This window comes from Eretmochelys imbricata, chromosome 14 (assembly GCF_965152235.1).
Source record: "Eretmochelys imbricata isolate rEreImb1 chromosome 14, rEreImb1.hap1, whole genome shotgun sequence".
Lineage (NCBI taxonomy): Eukaryota > Metazoa > Chordata > Testudines > Cheloniidae > Eretmochelys > Eretmochelys imbricata.
The window spans coordinates 13,991,922-14,009,639 of record NC_135585.1 but is presented as its reverse complement, the minus strand read 5'-3'; the positions used below and the strand labels follow the sequence as shown (position 1 = coordinate 14,009,639).

Below are 17,718 nucleotides of genomic sequence, written 5' to 3'. Positions count from 1 at the left end.
TGTAGCCTGTTGTAAAATTAGGCAAATATCTAGATGAGTTGATGTACCCCCCTGGACAGCCTTTGCATAACTCCATAGGTACATGGACCCCTGGTTGAGAACCACTGCTCAAAAAAGCATGTTCTCATTCAACCAGAAGTTACTTGGCTGGATGCAGGAATCCTGGGTGAAATCCTCTTGCCTGTGCTGTGCAAAAGCTCAGAGCAGATGATCCCCATGGTCCTTTCTGAATTCAAAATGTATGTATTGGTAAGATTCTCATCTTACTTACATAGGTGTAAATCTGGACTCCACTTTTAAAAGGAGTAAATGTGGAGAACCGGGAAACATCTGATTTATTGTGGGGAAAGAATATGTGTGGCTCAGTTTCCCCTCTTACCTTTTCTTGTTACCTGCTGGATACAAAGGGGTTCATTTCTTTTGTGGAAAAGGACAAACAAAGCTGTGTCTGGAGGAGGGGGAGAATCACTAAAAAGGAATCAGAGTAGCAGCCATGTTAGTCTGTATCTGCAAAAAGAAAAGGAGTCCTTGTGGCACCTTAGAGACTAACAAATTTATTTGAGAAGAAGCTTTCAAAGTGAGCTGTAGTGTCAGGGCTGCCGGGCTCGGGCTCGGCCGGGGGTCGGTGGAAGGGGGGTGCTGGGGTGGTGGAGGGGGGGCGGGTGTCTGGACCGGCAGATCTGCTGTAACCCGGGCTCGGTGCAGTGCCCGGCCCGGAGCTGTGAGGGGCTGGAGGGCGGGCGCTGCCCCCAGCTACGCACTGGCCCTCCAGCCCCTCCGCGGCTCCCTGCAGGGTCCTTTGCTCTGCACCGACCGGCCCCTGCCCAGCCCCGCAGCGCCCGCGCCAGACAGCGGCTAATCACCCCGCCTCTGAGACCCCCAGGCCCGGCCCCTCGCTCCCCAGTGGCTGCGTGAGCCGGAGCGAGGGCGGAGGGCATCCCCAGGCAGTGGCGGGGCACCTCCCTGACAGGTGGGGGCGAGGGGGAGAGGAGGAGAAGGGCTGGAAGAGGGGGAGAGAAGTGGGGCCCAGGGGTGTGGAAGGCCCTTGGCAGAACCACCAGAGGAGCAGGAGCTGCCAGACTCCATACCCGTCCCCCTGCACTATAGATATCGGCAGCCCAAATATTTGGGGGGGATGGGCGCAGTCAACAGCAGCGGGGATCTCCGTTCAGTTTCATGCTGGAAATTTGTTTTTGCCACTTCTTGACAGATCGAACCGAAACCTGCCCCGAGTAACTGGAATGTAGATCAAGACCCTGAGGCCTTCAAGTGCTGCTGGCTCATTGTTTAAACTCACATTCAAGGGACAGTGCTGGGGGCCAAGGGCGAGATTTTGGTGCGCCAGTAGTTTTCATTTGGGCTCAGAGTTGGGGCTGTTGAGTCGGGATGAAATATACTTGAGAAGATTCGTTCCTTTCCTATGTGGGCAGTGTAAGGTCAATGTTGTCCTGAAATATCCCTTCCCTTGATTTTCAGCTGCTTGCGGTTTCCAAGGGCAGTGACAGGCAACTAATTCTCTATCCCTTGGTTTCTGGAAGGAAGGTTTTTATTCTGAACATTTTCAATTTTGTTGACAATATTTTTTCTCATGTGATTAGAGTCATGTGGTCTTTTGTTTAAGTAACTGAGCTGGGATGTAGCACTAGCCTATTAAATTAATGGAGAGAGTGATGTTGGCCCAGCGAACAATGGAGTCTGCAGATGGTCCGACCTCATTTAAAGCACATCAAATGAGTATGTACATTCATGGTCTGGCAAAGTTAGACACACAAGTTAGCCAGAAGTCGAGGGAGATAATGTGCTTAGTCCTCAGGAGCAATCCATCCTATGAAATGTTACAGCTGGCAGCAAACAAGAGCAAGGACTGTGATGTGGGCCAGGATTAAGCGTGAAGGATCTGAGACAGCAGGAGATTCATTAATGATCAGACTTATGCCAAACATTTCAGGTTAGGTTGATTTGTGGAGCAGACTAGATCTCTGTTTTTCTCTACAGCTGTTTCTTATGCAATTCAGACTGAAATGACACCACAAGGAACAAAGCAGCCAGATGTGTCTTCTCCAACAAAGGCTGAATCCAGTTTCTCCCCTACCACACACACCACTCCTACACGGTGGGTGCCATTACTCCTGTTCCTTGTCGCTCTGGTCACTTCTCCCAATGCCCTAGCAAGATCCATCTCTAGAGGCACAAAGAATAGTGACATCGTTGGTGATAACGTCCCACAGAAAAAACAAATGTTGCTTTTATAAGCAAGAACCTGCAGGTCCAGAGAGGCTGGATTCATATGTAGGAAAATGGCAATTCTAGATGCAGAGTAGCACTGGACAGGGACTGTCCGGGTCCAGTCACATCAGACTGTATAACAGGATGAATGAATCCCCAAGTAGGTGCTGTGGTTCTCTACAAGGGCAGGGTGCCGAGGCTCTGTGTGTTGCATCTTCCACCGTGAAACTCGTGCACCTCTGCAGCCTGAGAGCAGGCCCGGAATGTTTTATTGGGAGGAGTCTGGTCAAATTGACAGAGCTTTAAAGTTTCTATTGTATTTCAACTGCATAGATTCCAACCCATCATCATCTGTTTCCTGCTCCTGGTCTTATTGAAGGGTCTCCTCCTCCTGTGCATCGTCTGTGTGCTGATCTGGATGAGCGTATGCTACAGGAGGAGTCCCAGGGAGATGGTGCCAGAAAGACAGACAAGGTGAGAGCATCTACGGGGTGACACGACCATGGGAATGTTCTCAGTCTTCTCTTGAACACCAAGGGCTCAATTATAGCTTTCCTGTGAGCAGAGTAAGGGGCAGTGAGTTGTTGCATTGCCCTTGGAGCAGCCTGGGAGGCAGATCATGACTGCCCAAGTTACAATGTCCCTTCCGTTCTCCCCCCGCTTGCTTCAGAGATGGCGCAAACCTCCAGAGCTATAACTGATGTGGAGTACTTCCAGTGGTGAATTGGCTCAGCTACACTGCCAGGACCATTGTGGAGGTGGAGCCAATGATCCACCCATTCCCCAACCTTTAGCTTCGACCTGTTCGGTGCTCTGCTGCGTCTGCTTCCAATCCCACATGGATCCCTAAGTTGTACCCCCTTATGGCCCCCTGGTGTACTAGCAGGGCCATGATTTGACCTCAACCTTTACATAGGAGTGTGATGAGTCTGTGTGTGAATAGGGAGACATCCTCGCTGCTCCATAGCCCTGACCAGGATTTCATAGAACTAGACTCACCCCATGATGGCTATGAACAAAAAGCTCCCAGCATGAAGTGTTTCTCCTCCAGTCACTGGGGGTGTCCTTGTTTTCGTTGCAGCTCATGAACTGCCTCTTTGCTAGCTCTTAGAAATGGATCGGAACCGGCAGACGGAGGATTCATTTTCCAGCTTTGCGCAGAATATCCCACACCATGGGCCTGATTTCTTCTCCTGTCAAGTGAAGCTATTGCCCTCACGTTCTCCGAGGATGAAGTCTGCTGGAGGTGTCTGTCTCGATGGTTTCCAGGCCCAGGTACCTAGGTTCTTATCAGGGGGTTGGAGAGCCCAGGGCCAAATTCATGCCTGGTTTAAGCAAGTGTAACTCTGCTGAAGTCCCAGAACCAAACACAAGGTCAGAGCCAGCAGTGACAGAGGCTGCCCCTGAGTCAGCTGGGCTCTACATAGTCACAGTGACCTGAGGTGAAAAGCGGGAGCTGCCACCAGGTGTTCTCCAGAAGGGAACCTATACCTGGAATTTCCTTGATCCGGATCCTCCCAGATCTGTTGACACTGCAAAGGCCATCTCATTTTCCAGGCTTCTGGGGAGCTGGGCTGTACTAAGAACTGGGATTTGTGCATCGAGGCACGGGGTCACGCTAATGGAATAACATTTTTTCCTAAAGCGAAGCCATTTATGAAAGAAAACAGACGCAACTGCACAGGGAGACAGACGTCCACACAGCTTGAGTCCCAGCTTGCCTGCTTGCTTACCCAGCCCCACACCCTCTCTGGGACAACGTACAGTTCACACAGACCCCTACTGGTTGAATGATGGCACTGCAAGCACACATATAATTGTCGAATATTCTTGTTAACCCCTTCCTAGATTTGGGGAAGCTGCTGTGTTTATTTTTGTTTGTACTGTTTGTATTTTTAGCTTATGGCAAGTGCACCTGGAGCCCTGGATAGAATTTATAATGTTTTAGTTAAGTAAATGAATAGGTACAGTATTTTACATTAAATTACTATAACAAATGGCTAGTATCTAAGGTGCCACAAGTACTCCTTTTCTTTTTGCGAATACAGACTAACACGGCTGTTACTCTGAAATATAACATTACAGTGACCAAAATTGTCACACATTGAATTGTAGTCCATGTCCGTCTGTTCTGAGCAAGAGCATGAAACAATGAACAAAGCGTGAAGGGACAGTAGCCTTGTAAATATGTAAAAGACATAGCTAGTAGAAAAGAGATAGTAGGATAGTAGGCAACATGTGATTGCTTGCAGCACGTGTACAGCTCATGATCTAGACAGGGATTGGGTACAAAAATAAGTGGACCAATCACAGAGTGTGTGATCTGATCTATTAACCAGTAGTATTAAGTGTAAGTGTGTCTAGAAGCTGAGTCAAGATTATGTACATTGGATGTGTGGTATACCCTGTTCCCACCCTCTACACTTGAGCCTGATCAACTCAAGTATAGTTTGATTGTATGCCAATAAAGAAACCTCAGTGATGCATTCGGAGTCGAGCTGAGTTCTTGGGAATCAAGTGGATAAGATCTCAAAGGCTACCCCAGCAGCTTGTTGGTTACACATACTCTCTTTCTTGTTCATTTCCACCTTCTGGTTTATAGACTGTGTAAAAGGGGCAGTGGGAGAGAACAGAGAACAGAAAATGAGACACCCAATGAGAAAAATATTTTTTTCAGGTTTCAGAGAAGCTGAAGGCTCTGCAAAGTCCCACAGGAAATGTGATTGTCCCAAAGGGAGGCAATTTTCTTTTGAGGCATTTTAAAGAAAAGATAGAAAACAGCTTAGTGAGAAAGGGGCATTTGTGGAGATGATGCAGCTGACCTTTGCTGGCGTGATTTCTGCTCCTTCCAGCTGAGAAGTTCATGGTTTTGCCTTCAAACCTGTGACTTTATCTGAGCCATTTCACTTATCAATTGGACTCAGAGTTACTTTCATCCTTTCTCTCTCACACACACCCTTCTAGAAAAGAGAGACAGTAACTGAGGGGTTGAGGGAGGAGCATGGTATATTCCAGTCTTCATACTTGGAGACTTTCCCTCTTCTCCTTCTCCCTTGCAGTTTCCATATTTTCCCCTTGTGCTCTCCAGCCTTTCCTTCCTAGCCTCATCTCCACCATGTGCACCACTGGGGGCCCTCATACCACCCACCCTCTAGCGCCTCTAGTAACCCCAGGGTGAGTAATGAAGCTGGGGGGCGGGGAATCTGCTCCTTCTCCCTATTTTGCCCACAGGAGCTCCACTCTTCTTTAAACTCTGTCCCCTCCACCACCTCCATGCTGATCCCCACTGCCTGCACAGCTGCCACCAGATCCACTCGGCTGCCCCAATGTTACCAACTCTCACTGTTTTAATGCAAGTCTCACAACATTCGCTGCTTTTTTTAAAGTTCCAGCTCCTGGATTCTTGGGATTATGGGAGAATCTCAGCTTTCCTTAGAAAAGGAAACAATACGTTTCCAGCCCACCCCGCAGTCAAGAAAAATTTGAAAAGGTGACCCGAGTGCACCCTCAGGTTTCAAAAAATGGAAGATAAACAAAGCACCCCAAAAGACATCTTTAAATAAACCAAAGCTCTTGAGATTTTAAAGACAATCTCATGGTTGCTGAGACCTACACATGATTTTTGAATGCTGGGGAGGGGGGACAATATCAGTGCTGCCACATAGAAATAATAAGTGATGTAGACACACAGAGAGCGGATGCCTCAGTGGGTATGTCTACACCAGTGGTTCTCACCCTATTTACCATTGTGGGCCGCATATGCAGCTCTCTGTGTGCTATGTGGGCCGCATCCACACAATATATATCCTACCTGTATGGCCCTGAGGATGTCACATGGGCCACAGCTGTGTGCTGATTGGCCCACAAGCGGCCTGCGGGCCACAGGTTGAGAACCACTGGTCTCCACAGCATTAAAAACCGGTGGCTGGTCTGTGCCAGCTGACTTGGGCTCACAGGGCTCAGGCTAGGGCTCTGTTTAACGGCACTGTCGGCCTTCAGGCTTGGGCTGGAGCCGGAGCCAGGGCTCTAGGACCCTGCAAGGTGGGAGGGTCCCACAGCTCAGGCTGCAGCTTGAGCCCGCATGTCTGGACCACAATTAAACAGCCCTGGAGCCGGAGTTCCGTAGCCCTCCTCAGCTCGCGCAGGCCAGCCGCAGCAGGGCCAGCCTTCAGGAAAATGGCGCCCTGGGCGAACTTGTATTTTGGCGCCCTTTGAGTTGACGTATGTAGCAGTGCTAGTGACAATGTCAGAGCTAAAGCTGCAATCTCAAAAGTTTTTATAATTTACTAAAAAAAATACAAAGGAGGAAATGACACAAAATGTGATTCTATTGCTTTCAATTTTATTCAAACAATAAACGATGTAAGGCATAACAATAACACTATAGCTAAGTGACAAATGAACTAACTATTAAACGAAACACTAAACTAATGAATAACAAATACAATATTTTGCTCACCAAGAGTGTAAGAATCAGAAGGCAAAACCCTGCGTGCCTTTGCTGCTGCAAACTCTGACATTGTTTGGGACAGGTCTATATTTTGAGCCACAGCATTCTCGATAGACAGGATGGCCAGTGAAGATAGCCTGTCGTCTCCCATGGTCGATCGCAGGTATGTTTTTAGGAGCTTCAACTTCAAGAAGGTCCGTTCACTGCTTGCCACTGATACGGGCATGGTTAACAGGATCCTGAGTGCTAGCCAACTGTTTGGGAAGATGCCATGAAGTTGATTGTTGTTAATAAATTGTAGAACTTCTTGAGGAGCCCTACAGTCCATTGGCAGCAGACTTTTGAGATAGCCGAGATCTTTGAGAGGTCGACGCCATTAATGTCAGAACTCAGAACTCTTTCCACATGTCAACACACAATGAAGGTCTTTACAGTGCTTCATCAAAGTTTCTTTGTCAAGGAGTCTGGTCATGTTATATGGAAAGCCCCAAAGGTTCACACGTTGATTCATTTACTCAAACCGTTCTTCCAGAGACACTTGCACAGTGTCTAAAAGCTGGCTGAAAAATTCAATTTTGAACTTGACTTCTGGATTGTGAACTGTTTCATCTTCACATTCAGAGCTGAACTGACACTTTTTATGACAGATTCGTGGGGCTGGTTTAAACCCTATATCAACATCAAGATCTTCAGCTATTTCCTTAGCTGCTGTCAGAGCTCCTTCATACCCGACTTCCCTGTATATAGTTACGACAGGCATTTATCAAGTTTGTGGCTGCAACAATGTCCATGTTTTTCTTGCTTTGAGTGCTTTTGCTCACCACATTGACTTGAAAAGGGATAGGATACCACATCGCAATAGAGACAAGAAACTTGAATTCAGTTAGATGACATGCCAGGCTAAATGCCTCATGATGGACTCCAGCATCTGCTTGCTCCGATTCAGCCAAGGCGATGAGGGCATCGTAGACTTCACCTGTTTGGTATCGAACAGCTTTAACACCGTCAATTCTGCACTCCCAGCGTGTTTCACATACTGGCTTCACAGTGACATTGACATGATCTGTGAGAATCTTCCAACGACGAACAGAGGCAGAGAACGGAACGTAGATCCTTTGCAGAATGCCGAAGAGGGACATGGACTCCACTGAAGATGTTGCAGCGTCCCCCACCACAAGACTAGGCGAGTGGCATCCACATGGAACGAAAAATGCTCTTGGGTTTTGATTAAGGATTCTTGCCTGTACACCCTTGGTTTTCCCCGTCATGTTTGCACCATTGTCATAACCCTGGCCCCAGCAGTCTTGGATATTTATGTCACACTCCTGCAGAGTAGCCAATATAGTATCAGTTAGTCCTTCCCCGTGGACTCGTCCACTCTTTTAAAACCAATAAAGTGCTCCTGAATTGTCACTTTCCCATGGGAAGTGTCAAGAAACCGAACAGTGAAAGACATCTTTTCAGAATGGCTCACATCTGAAGTGCAGTCCAATACCATGGACTCGTACTTGCCAATCCTTAACCTTTTAATAATGTCTTGCAGCACTTTCTTCAACAACAATTCAATTATCTCATTCTGGATTCTTTTCCACAGTAGTGATCCGTCACCTCCCTGGAAAGTATGCATTGCAAATGCCCCTTCATTACTTCAGTGTATTTTCCTAGTAACGCCACCAAACCCAGGAAGTTCCTGTTGTTCCTGTGAAGAGCCTGTCAGATGAGCCTCGGAAAGCCATGTTATTTTTAGAAAGATAAAGTATTATTGACATGAGTCTCTTTATAACCTTCTCCCACTGTTTTGTCTCTTGTTGAATCACATGTTGAAGCTCCATGTCAATGCAATTATCCAGTTTTAACCTTTGCTCTGCTTTGACTCATGTTTGGAAGGAATTGAAATGACTATGGACTTTTCATGACACATGAGAATCTGAGGTGTGTGCTTCCAATCATTTGGCCCCCTCAAATGCTAGGGATGATTTTGGATTCAAGTCAAAGAGCTTGCAGCAGAAACAGAAAGCCAGGTTAGTGGATTCTGAGTAAAGCAGCCAGCACTGCTTCAGAACTTCACCATTTTCAAGCTTTCTGCACAAAAACTTCATAGACAAATGGCAATTCTGCTTATCCAGAGGAAAATCCACGTCCTTTACTTTTGGTGGACCATTGGTCGCTAACAGATCTCGATTCTGGGTGTTAGATTGGGCCATAAAGCAGGATCAGAAATGGCATCACCAGCGCCTACAGTGGGAATTGTTTCACCTCTATCACTAGTTGCATCAGTATTATTCTGGTCTAGATAAAGAATTTCAGTTTTGTTTGGGTCTCTTTGCTTCTCTTGCAATGATTCTTGAACGTTGAATTGTGAATGACCTATGCACTTCTCCTCTGATGTCTCCGCTCTGATTGTCTCGCTACTACTGCATGGGTTGCTGTTAACAGATTTCAGGTATTTTTTCATTGCGTCTGCATCTTTCTTCATTGCAGTCATTCTCGCAGCTTTCCATTTCCTGTTCTGTGCATCTGACGTCTCTTTTTTGGTACTGGTGACATTTTGTTTCCTTACAAGTTTCCTGAAATACAACCCCCCCCCCGCCACACACCCATGTTTGTCACACTATGTCACATCACACGATTTGGGCAAAAAAAATTCAACTTCAATATGCCACACAGAACAACAGATCTTTCTGGATTTAGGATATTTATTGTGTATATCTTGACATGTGATATTGACACTTAGTAGTTTTTGCTGTTTGGTTGTGGTCATGTCGGTGCCTGGATAAGAGAGCCACAAGCGTGAATTCTTTGATCATGTGATTTTTGAATGCTTGAAGCCGGCATTACTGGGTTTGCACCAGTTCAGCTCTAATCGCTGTAGCTATGGCAGCCGCTAAACCGCAGTGGAGACAAAATCTTAGCATGGCACTCAGTAACACTTTTCAGAAACCTTCAAATGATGGGAACTGTGGCCCAGCTTTTCTCTCAGTGAGCGTGACATTTCCTTTAATCATGCATCTCCTTTTTAAAAAAAGAAGCAAACACCAATCGCCGGAGCATGCAGGTTGAGCAACTTCTTTCTGAGGTCAACCAGCAGCCTTTTCAAAGGGAAGTGGGGTGGCTGACAGATCGAGGAGCTTGACACAATAGAACTGGTCAGTGAGTCTTGGGGTTTTATTTTCAACTCTCACAAAAGGAAGAGGATCCCTGGGATCTCCTGGAGAACCCAGATTTTCCAATGGAGAGATTCCCCCACCATGGGAACCAGGAACATGAGGATTTTCTCTATTTTGCTTTGGATTCTTTTCCCAGGTGAGTATGACATGGTCTTTTTGTGGATCACTAGAAATACAATGCAAGTATTGGGTTTGCACAGGTTACAAGCTTTGCCAGCTTCACCAACAGAGCTTGAAAGTCTCAGCTGTGCTCTTGCTGCGAAGCTAACTCACACAGGAGATGGAACTTACAAAGTGGGCAGGACAGTAAAGATTTCAGCACAGACTCTGTGTCTGTGTCTGCAGAGAAAGTTTTCTAGGAAGACAAAGCAAGGAAAATTTCAGCTGAAAGGAGAATTTTTCAGAACGTTCTCAGCACAGTTGGTCAAAGAACAGAAAACAATATTCATTGGAATTATTTGATGAAAACTTTACCAGCATTTGCAACCAATATTAGTTGCAACAAACACTGAGGCTAAGAATGTAGCCAGATTCTAAAAGGGATTGGATATTTACATGCATATTGAGAATATCCAGAGTTATCATAATTAGCATCAACCAAACTTTTGGATGAGAATTGAAAGCACATACTTCTGGGCTTAAGGCGATGTCTAGCTATTGGAGATCAGGAAGAGACCTATTGCGGTGGGCGGGGGACATTGTCCCACATCTGCATACTGCAGGGTTCTTACACTTTTCTCTAAAGCATATGGCTCTGACCACTGTTGGAGACAGAATATTGGACGCTGAGTCTCATCTAGTCTGGTTATTCCACTGTTCCTATAAGATGAACTCTAGCCATGAGCATATGAAAACAATAAGTTATAATAAAAGTCATGTTGTAACCTTGACGATATGGGGCACGAGCCATGTGTTAGTTATAACTAATTCTAGAGGGTGTGATTATTTCTAGCTATAGAAAATGGATTTCATCACTGATTAATCCCACTGATTGACTCTAAGCAGGAGTTCCAATGAACCCCAAAGGAGTTCTCCTGTACTTAAAATGAAGCACATGGGTAAATATTTGCAGGACAGAGGGGGGGCACTTTTCTGACCCCTTATCTAGACTAGCATTCATCGATATTATGTTAGTTCAAGCAGCTAGCTCTATGCAAGTCACATCTTCCAAACTGTATTTTAGAAAGTGCGAAACTAGTCAGGTTTACATTGCTGAGATATCCCAGCATGGTGCACGTTGGAGCATCACACTGGAGCAGAAAGGGGGTGGGAAGAACCTCTAAAATATGAACCCAAAATGGAACCCAATCTGATGAGGTTCAATAAGGATAAGTGCAGGGTCCTGCACTGAGGACGGAAGAATCCAATGCACCGCTACAGACTAGGGACCGAATGGCTAGGCAGCAGTTCTGCGGAAAAGGACCTAGGGGTGACAGTGGACGAGAAGCTGGATATGAGTCAGCAGTGTGCCCTTGTTGCCAAGAAGGCCAATGGCATTTTGGGATGTATACGTAGGGGCATAGCGAGCAGATCGAGGGACGTGATCGTCCCCCTCTATTCGACATTGGTGAGGCCTCATCTGGAGTACTGTGTCCAGTTTTGGGCCCCACACTACAAGAAGGATGTGGATAAATTGGAGAGAGTCCAGCGAAGGGCAACAAAAATGATTAGGGGTCTAGAACACATGACTTATGAGGAGAGGCTGAGGGAGCTGGGATTGTTTAGCCTGCAGAAGAGAAGAATGAGGGGGGATTTGATAGCTGCTTTCAACTACCTGAAAGGGGGTTCCAAAGAGGATGGCTCTAGACTGTTCTCAATGGTAGCAGATGACAGAACGAGGAGTAATGGCCTCAAGTTGCAGTGGGGGAGGTTTAGATTGGATATTAGGAAAAACTTTTTCACTAAGAGGGTGGTGAAACACTGGAATGCGTTGCCTAGGGAGGTGGTGGAATCTCCTTCCTTGGAAGTTTTTAAGGTCAGGCTTGACAAAGCCCTGGCTGGGATGATTTAACTGGGAATTGGTCCTGCTTCGAGCAGGGGGTTGGACTAGATGACCTTCAGGGGTCCATTCCAACCCTGATATTCTATGATTCTATGGAAAACCAAAACAAAATGACATTTTAGGTGAAAATGAAAAAAGAGAGTTTCATTTTGAAAAGTCAGTTTGAAATTGAACTCGTCATTTCAATGTTCAATTTTCCCACATGGAAAACCCCAATATTGTTAAATGTTCCTACTGCAAAATATATAAGTGGAAAATATAATTGACACCTGCATTCATTCTAAGCCTCTGTGCACTGCCAGAGTGGTGCAAAGGGGGCTGCCGGTAAATAAGAATCAAGCCTAATTTTGAGCCCCTTTCATAGTTAATTAACCTGCTGAGAGCAGACCAGCCCATACCCTGCCCATGCCTGCCGCCCTGCCCCATTCACCTGCTCCCACGCAGCCCCAGGGGAGAGGGGCAACTGCTCTTGGTCCCTTTGCACAGTTTTAAAAAGTCAGCTGTTTGGACAGGTGAACCTGGCTCTGACTCGCTGTCCTCCCGCCAAAGGGCTGAAGCATCACCCACAACCCCCCTCTCCGCCCCGGGCACGTGGGTCATGTCATGGCTGTAGGCAGCCAGAAGGATGCCCGGGTCTCGTCTCTGTCTCTCGCAGGCTGCTGGGCGGTGACGGGCCCCGGGGCAGTGCGCGGGCCCCCGGGCGGGTCGGTGGCTGTGCGGTGCCGGTACCGGGGCGGCTCTGAGGATGATCCGAAGTTCTGGTGCCGGGAAGCAGGAGTTTGGGTAGGAGGAAGTTGGCGCTGTTCCGACGGGCGTCGCATCGTGGAGACCAACGGGTCGGAGGCCGAGGTGAGGCGGGGCAGAGTCTCCATCCGGGACAGTCACACCGAGCTCGCCTTCACCGTGACCGTGGAGAACCTGACCCGGGCAGACGCCGGCACGTACCACTGCGGGGTGGGGAAGGTTTGGCGTTCTGACCCCAGGGCCGCTGTGGAACTCACCGTCTCCACAGGTAAATCCCGGCGCTGCCGGGCTCGGGGCACGGCCGGGGGGCGGTGGAAGGGGGGCGGGTGTCTGCACCGGCAGATCTGCTGTAACCCGGGCTCCCCGCAGCGCCCTTTGCTCCGCGCCGACCGGCCCCTGCCCAGCCCCGCAGCGCCCGCGCCGGACAGCGGCTAATCACCCCGCCTCTGAGACCCCCAGGCCCGGCCCCTCGCTCCCCAGTGGCTGCGTGAGCCAGAGCGAGGGCGGAGGGCATCCCCAGGCAGCGGCGGGGCACCTCCCCGACAGGTGGGGGCGAGGGGGAGAGGAGGAGAAGGGCTGGAAGAGGGGGAGAGAAGTGGGGCCCAGGGGTGTGGAAGGCCCTTGGCAGAACCACCAGAGGAGCGGGAGCTGCCAGACTCCATACCCGTCCCCCTGCACTATAGATATCGGTCCCCAAATATTTGGAGGGGATGGGCGCAGTCAACAGCAGCGGGGACCTCCGTTCCGTTTCAAGCTGGAAATTTGTTTTTGCCACTTCTTGACAGATCGAACCGAAACCTGCCCCGAGTAACTGGAATGTAGATCAAGACCCTGAGGCCTTCAAGTGCCGCTGGCTCATTGTTTAAACTCACATTCAAGGGACAGTGCTGGGGGCCAAGGGGGAGATTTTGGTGCGCCAGTAGTTTTCATTTGGGCTCAGAGTTGGGGCTGTTGAGTGGGGATGAAATATACTTGAGAAGATTCGTTCCTTTCCTATGTGGGCAGTGTAAGGTCGATGTTGTCCTGAAATATCCCTTCCCTTGATTTTCAGCTGCTTGCGGTTTCCAAGGGCAGTGACAGGCAACTAATTCTCTGTCCCTTGGTTTCTGGAAGGAAGGTTTATATTCTGAACATTTTCAATTTTTTTGACAATATTTTTTCTCATGTGATTAGATGAAGCCAGAGTCATGTGGTCTTTTGTTTAAATAACTGAGCTGGGATTTATCACTAGCCTATTAAATTAATGGAGAGAGTGATGCTGGCCCAGCGAACAATAGAGTCTGCAGATGGACCGACCTCATTTAAAGCACACCAAACGAGTATGTACATTCATGATCTGGCAAAGTTAGCCACACAAGTTAGCCAGAAGTCGAGGGAGATAATGTGCTTAGTCCTCAGGAGCAATCCATCCTAGGAAATGTTACAGCTGACAGCAAACAAGAGCAAGGACTGTGATGTGGGCCAGGATTAAGCGTGAAGGGTCTGAGACAGCAGGAGATTCATTAATGATCAGACTTATGCAAAACATTTCAGGTTGGGTTGTTTCTGAAGCAGACTAGATCTCTGTTTTTCTCTACAGCTGTTTCTTATGCAAATCAGACTGAAACGACACCACAAGGAACAAAGCAACCAGATGTGTCTTCTTCAACAAAGGCTGAATCCAGTTTCTCCCCTACCACACACACCATTCCTACACACACCACTCCTACACGGTGGGTGCCATTACTCCTGTTCCTTGTCGCTCTGGTCACTTCTCCCAATGCCCTAGCAAGATCCATCTCTAGAGGCACAAAGAATAGTGACATCATTGGTGATAAAGTCCCACAGAAAAAACAAATGTTGCTTTTATCAGTAAGAACCTGCAGGTCCAGTGAGGCTGGATTCATATGTAGGAAAATGGCAATTCTAGATGCAGAGTAGCACTGGACAGGGACTGTCCGGGTCCAGTCACATCAGACTGTATAACAGGATGAATGAATCCCCAAGTAGGTGCTGAGGTTCTCTATAAGGGCAGGGTGCTGAGGCTCTGTGTGTTGCATCTTCCACCGTGAAACTCGTGCACATCTGCAGCCTGAGAGCAGGCCCGGAATGTTTTATTGGGAGGAGTCTGGTCAAATTGACAGAGCTTTAAAGTTTCTATTGAATTTCAACTGCATAGATTCCAACCCATCATCATCTGTTTCCTGCTCCTGGTCTTATTGAAGGGTCTCCTCCTCCTGTGCATCGTCTGTGTGCTGATCTGGATGAGCGTACGCTACAGGAGGAGTCCCAGGGAGATGGTGCCAGACAGACAGACAAGGTGAGAGCATCTAACACTCCCACTACGGGGTGACACGACCATGGGAATGTTCTCAGTCTTCTCTTGAACACCAAGGGCTCAATTATAGCTTTTCTGTGAGCAGAGTAAGGGGCAGTGAGTTGTTGCATTGCCCTTGGAGCAGCCTGGGAGGCAGATCATGACTGCCCAAGTTACAATGTCCCTTCCGTTCTCCCCCCAGCTTGCTTCAGAGATGGCGCAAACCTCCAGATCTATAACTGATGCGGAGTACTTCCAGTGGTGAATCGGCTCAGCTACACTGCCAGGTCCATTGTGGAGGTGGAGCCAATGATCCACCCATTCCCCAACCTTTAGCTTCGACCTGTCCGGTGCTCTGCTGAGTCTGCTTCCAATCCCTCATGGATCCCTATGTTGCACCCCCTTATGGCCCCCTGGTGAACTAGCAGGGCCATGATTTGACCTCAACCTTTACATAGGAGTGTGATGAGTCTGTGTGTGAATAGGGAGACATCCTCGCTGCTCTATAGCCCTGATCAGGAATTCATAGAACCAGACTCACCCCATGATGGCTATGAACAAAAAGCTCCCAGCATGAAGTGTTTCTCCTCCAGTCACTGGTAGTGTCCTTGTTTTCGTTGCAGCTCATGAACTGCCTCTTTGCTAGCTCTTAGAAACGGATCGGAACTGGCAGACGGAGGATTCATTTTCCAGCTTTGCACAGAGTATCCCACACCATGGGCCTGATTTTCTTCTCCTGTCAAGTGAAACTATTGCCCTCACGTTCTCCAAGGATGAAGTCTGCCGGAGGTGTCTGTCTCGATGGTTTCCAGACCCAGGTACCTAGGTTCTTATCAGGTGGTTGGAGAGCCCAGGGGCAAATTCATGCCTGGTTTAAGCAAGTGTAACTCCGCTGAAGTCCCAGAACTAAACACAAGGTCAGAGCCAGCAGTGACAGAGGCTGCCCCTGAGTCAGCTGGGCTCTACATAGTCACAGTGACCTGAGGTGAAAAGCGGGAGCTGCCACCAGGTGTTCTCCAGAAGGGATCCTGTACCTGGAATTCCCTTGATCCGGATCCTCCCAGATCTGTTGACACTGCAAAGGCCATCTCATTTTCCAGGCTTCTGGGGAGCTGGGCTGTACTAAGAACTGGGATTTGTGCATCGAGGCACGGGGTCACGCTAATGGAATAACATTTTTTCCTAAAGCGAAGCCATTTATGAAAGAAAACAGACGCAACTGCACAGGGAGACAGACTTCCACACAGCTTGAGTCCCAGCTTGCCTGCTTGCTTACCCAGCCCCACACCCTCTCTGGAACAAGGTACAGTTCACACAGACCCCTACTGGGTGAATGATGGAACTGCAAGCACGCATATAATTGTCGAATATTCTTTTTAACCCCTTCCTAGATTTGGGGAAGCTGCTGTGTTTATTTTTGTTTGTACTGTTTGTATTTTTAGCTTATGGCAAGTGCACCTGGAGCCCTGGATAGAATTTATAATGTTTTAGTTAAGTAAATGAATAGGTACAATATTTTACATTAAATTACTATAACAAATGGTTAGTATCTAAGGTGCCACAAGTACTCCTTTTCTTTTTGCGAATACAGACTAACACGGCTATTACTCTGAAATATAACATTACAGTGACCAAAATTGTCACACATTGAATTGTAGTCCATGTCCGTCTGTTCTGAGCAAGAGCATGAAACAATGAACAAAGCGTGAACGGACAGTAGCCTTGTAAATATGTAAAAGACATAGCTAGTAGAAAAGAGATAGTAGGATAGTAGGCAACATGTGATTGCTTGCAGCACGTGTACAGCTCATGATCTAGACAGGGATTGGGTACAAAAATAAGTGGACCAATCACAGAGTGTGTGATCTGATCTATTAACCAGTAGTATTAAGTGTAAGTGTGTCTAGAAGCTGAGTCAAGATTATGTACATTGGATGTGTGGTATACCCTGTTCCCACTCTCTACACTTGAGCCTGATCACCTCAAGTATAGTTTGATTGTATGCCAATAAAGAAACCTCAGTGATGCATTCGGAGTCGAGCTGAGTTCTTGGGAATCAAGTGGATAAGGTCTCAAAGGCTACCCCAGCAGCTTGTTGGTTACACATACTCTCTTTCTTGTTCATTTCCACCTTCTGGTTTATAGACTGTATAAAAGGGGCAGTGGGAGAGAACAGAGAACAGAAAATGAGACACCCGATGAGAAAAATATTTTTTTCAGGTTTCAGAGGAGCTGAAGGCTCTGCAAAGTCCCACAGGAAATGTGATTGTCCCAAAGGGAGGCAATTTTCTTTTGAGGCATTTTAAAGAAAAGATAGAAAACAGCTTAGTGAGAAAGGGGCATTTGTGGAGATGATGCAGCTGACCTTTGCTGGCGTGATTTCTGCTCCTTCCAGCTGAGAAGTTCATGGTTTTGCCTTCAAACCTGTGACTTTATCTGAGCCATTTCACTTATCAATTGGACTCAGAGTTACTTTCATCCTTTCTCTCTCACACACACCCTTCTAGAAAAGAGAGACAGTAACTGAGGGGTTGAGGGAGGAGCATGGTATATTCCAGTCTTCATACTTGGAGACTTTCCCTCTTCTCCTTCTCCCTTGCAGTTTCCATATTTTCCCCTTGTGCTCTCCAGCCTTTCCTTCCTAGCCTCATCTCCACCATGTGCACCCCTGGGGGCCCTCATACCACCCACCCTCTAGCGCCTCTAGTAACCCCAGGGTGAGTAATGATGCTGGGGTGCGGGGGGCGGGGAATCTGCTCCTTCTCCCTATTTTGCCCACAGGAGCTCCACTCTTCTTTAAACTCTGTCCCCTCCACCACCTCCATGCTGATCC

General features: G+C 47.7%; 1 protein-coding gene across 1 annotated transcript; it reads left to right on the top strand.

Annotated features, from left to right (window-relative positions):
* The first annotated feature begins 7,590 nt into the window (after nt 1-7,590).
* On the top strand, nt 7,591-15,222 carry LOC144274912 (protein CD300H-like). Its single transcript, XM_077834009.1, has 5 exons — nt 7,591-7,741; nt 12,501-12,857; nt 14,169-14,301; nt 14,748-14,888; nt 15,088-15,222. The coding sequence occupies exons 1-5, from the start codon at nt 7,591-7,593 to the stop codon at nt 15,122-15,124; spliced, it is 819 nt and encodes a 272-aa protein (XP_077690135.1). The 3' UTR covers nt 15,125-15,222.
* The last annotated feature ends 2,496 nt before the right edge of the window (nt 15,223-17,718 follow it).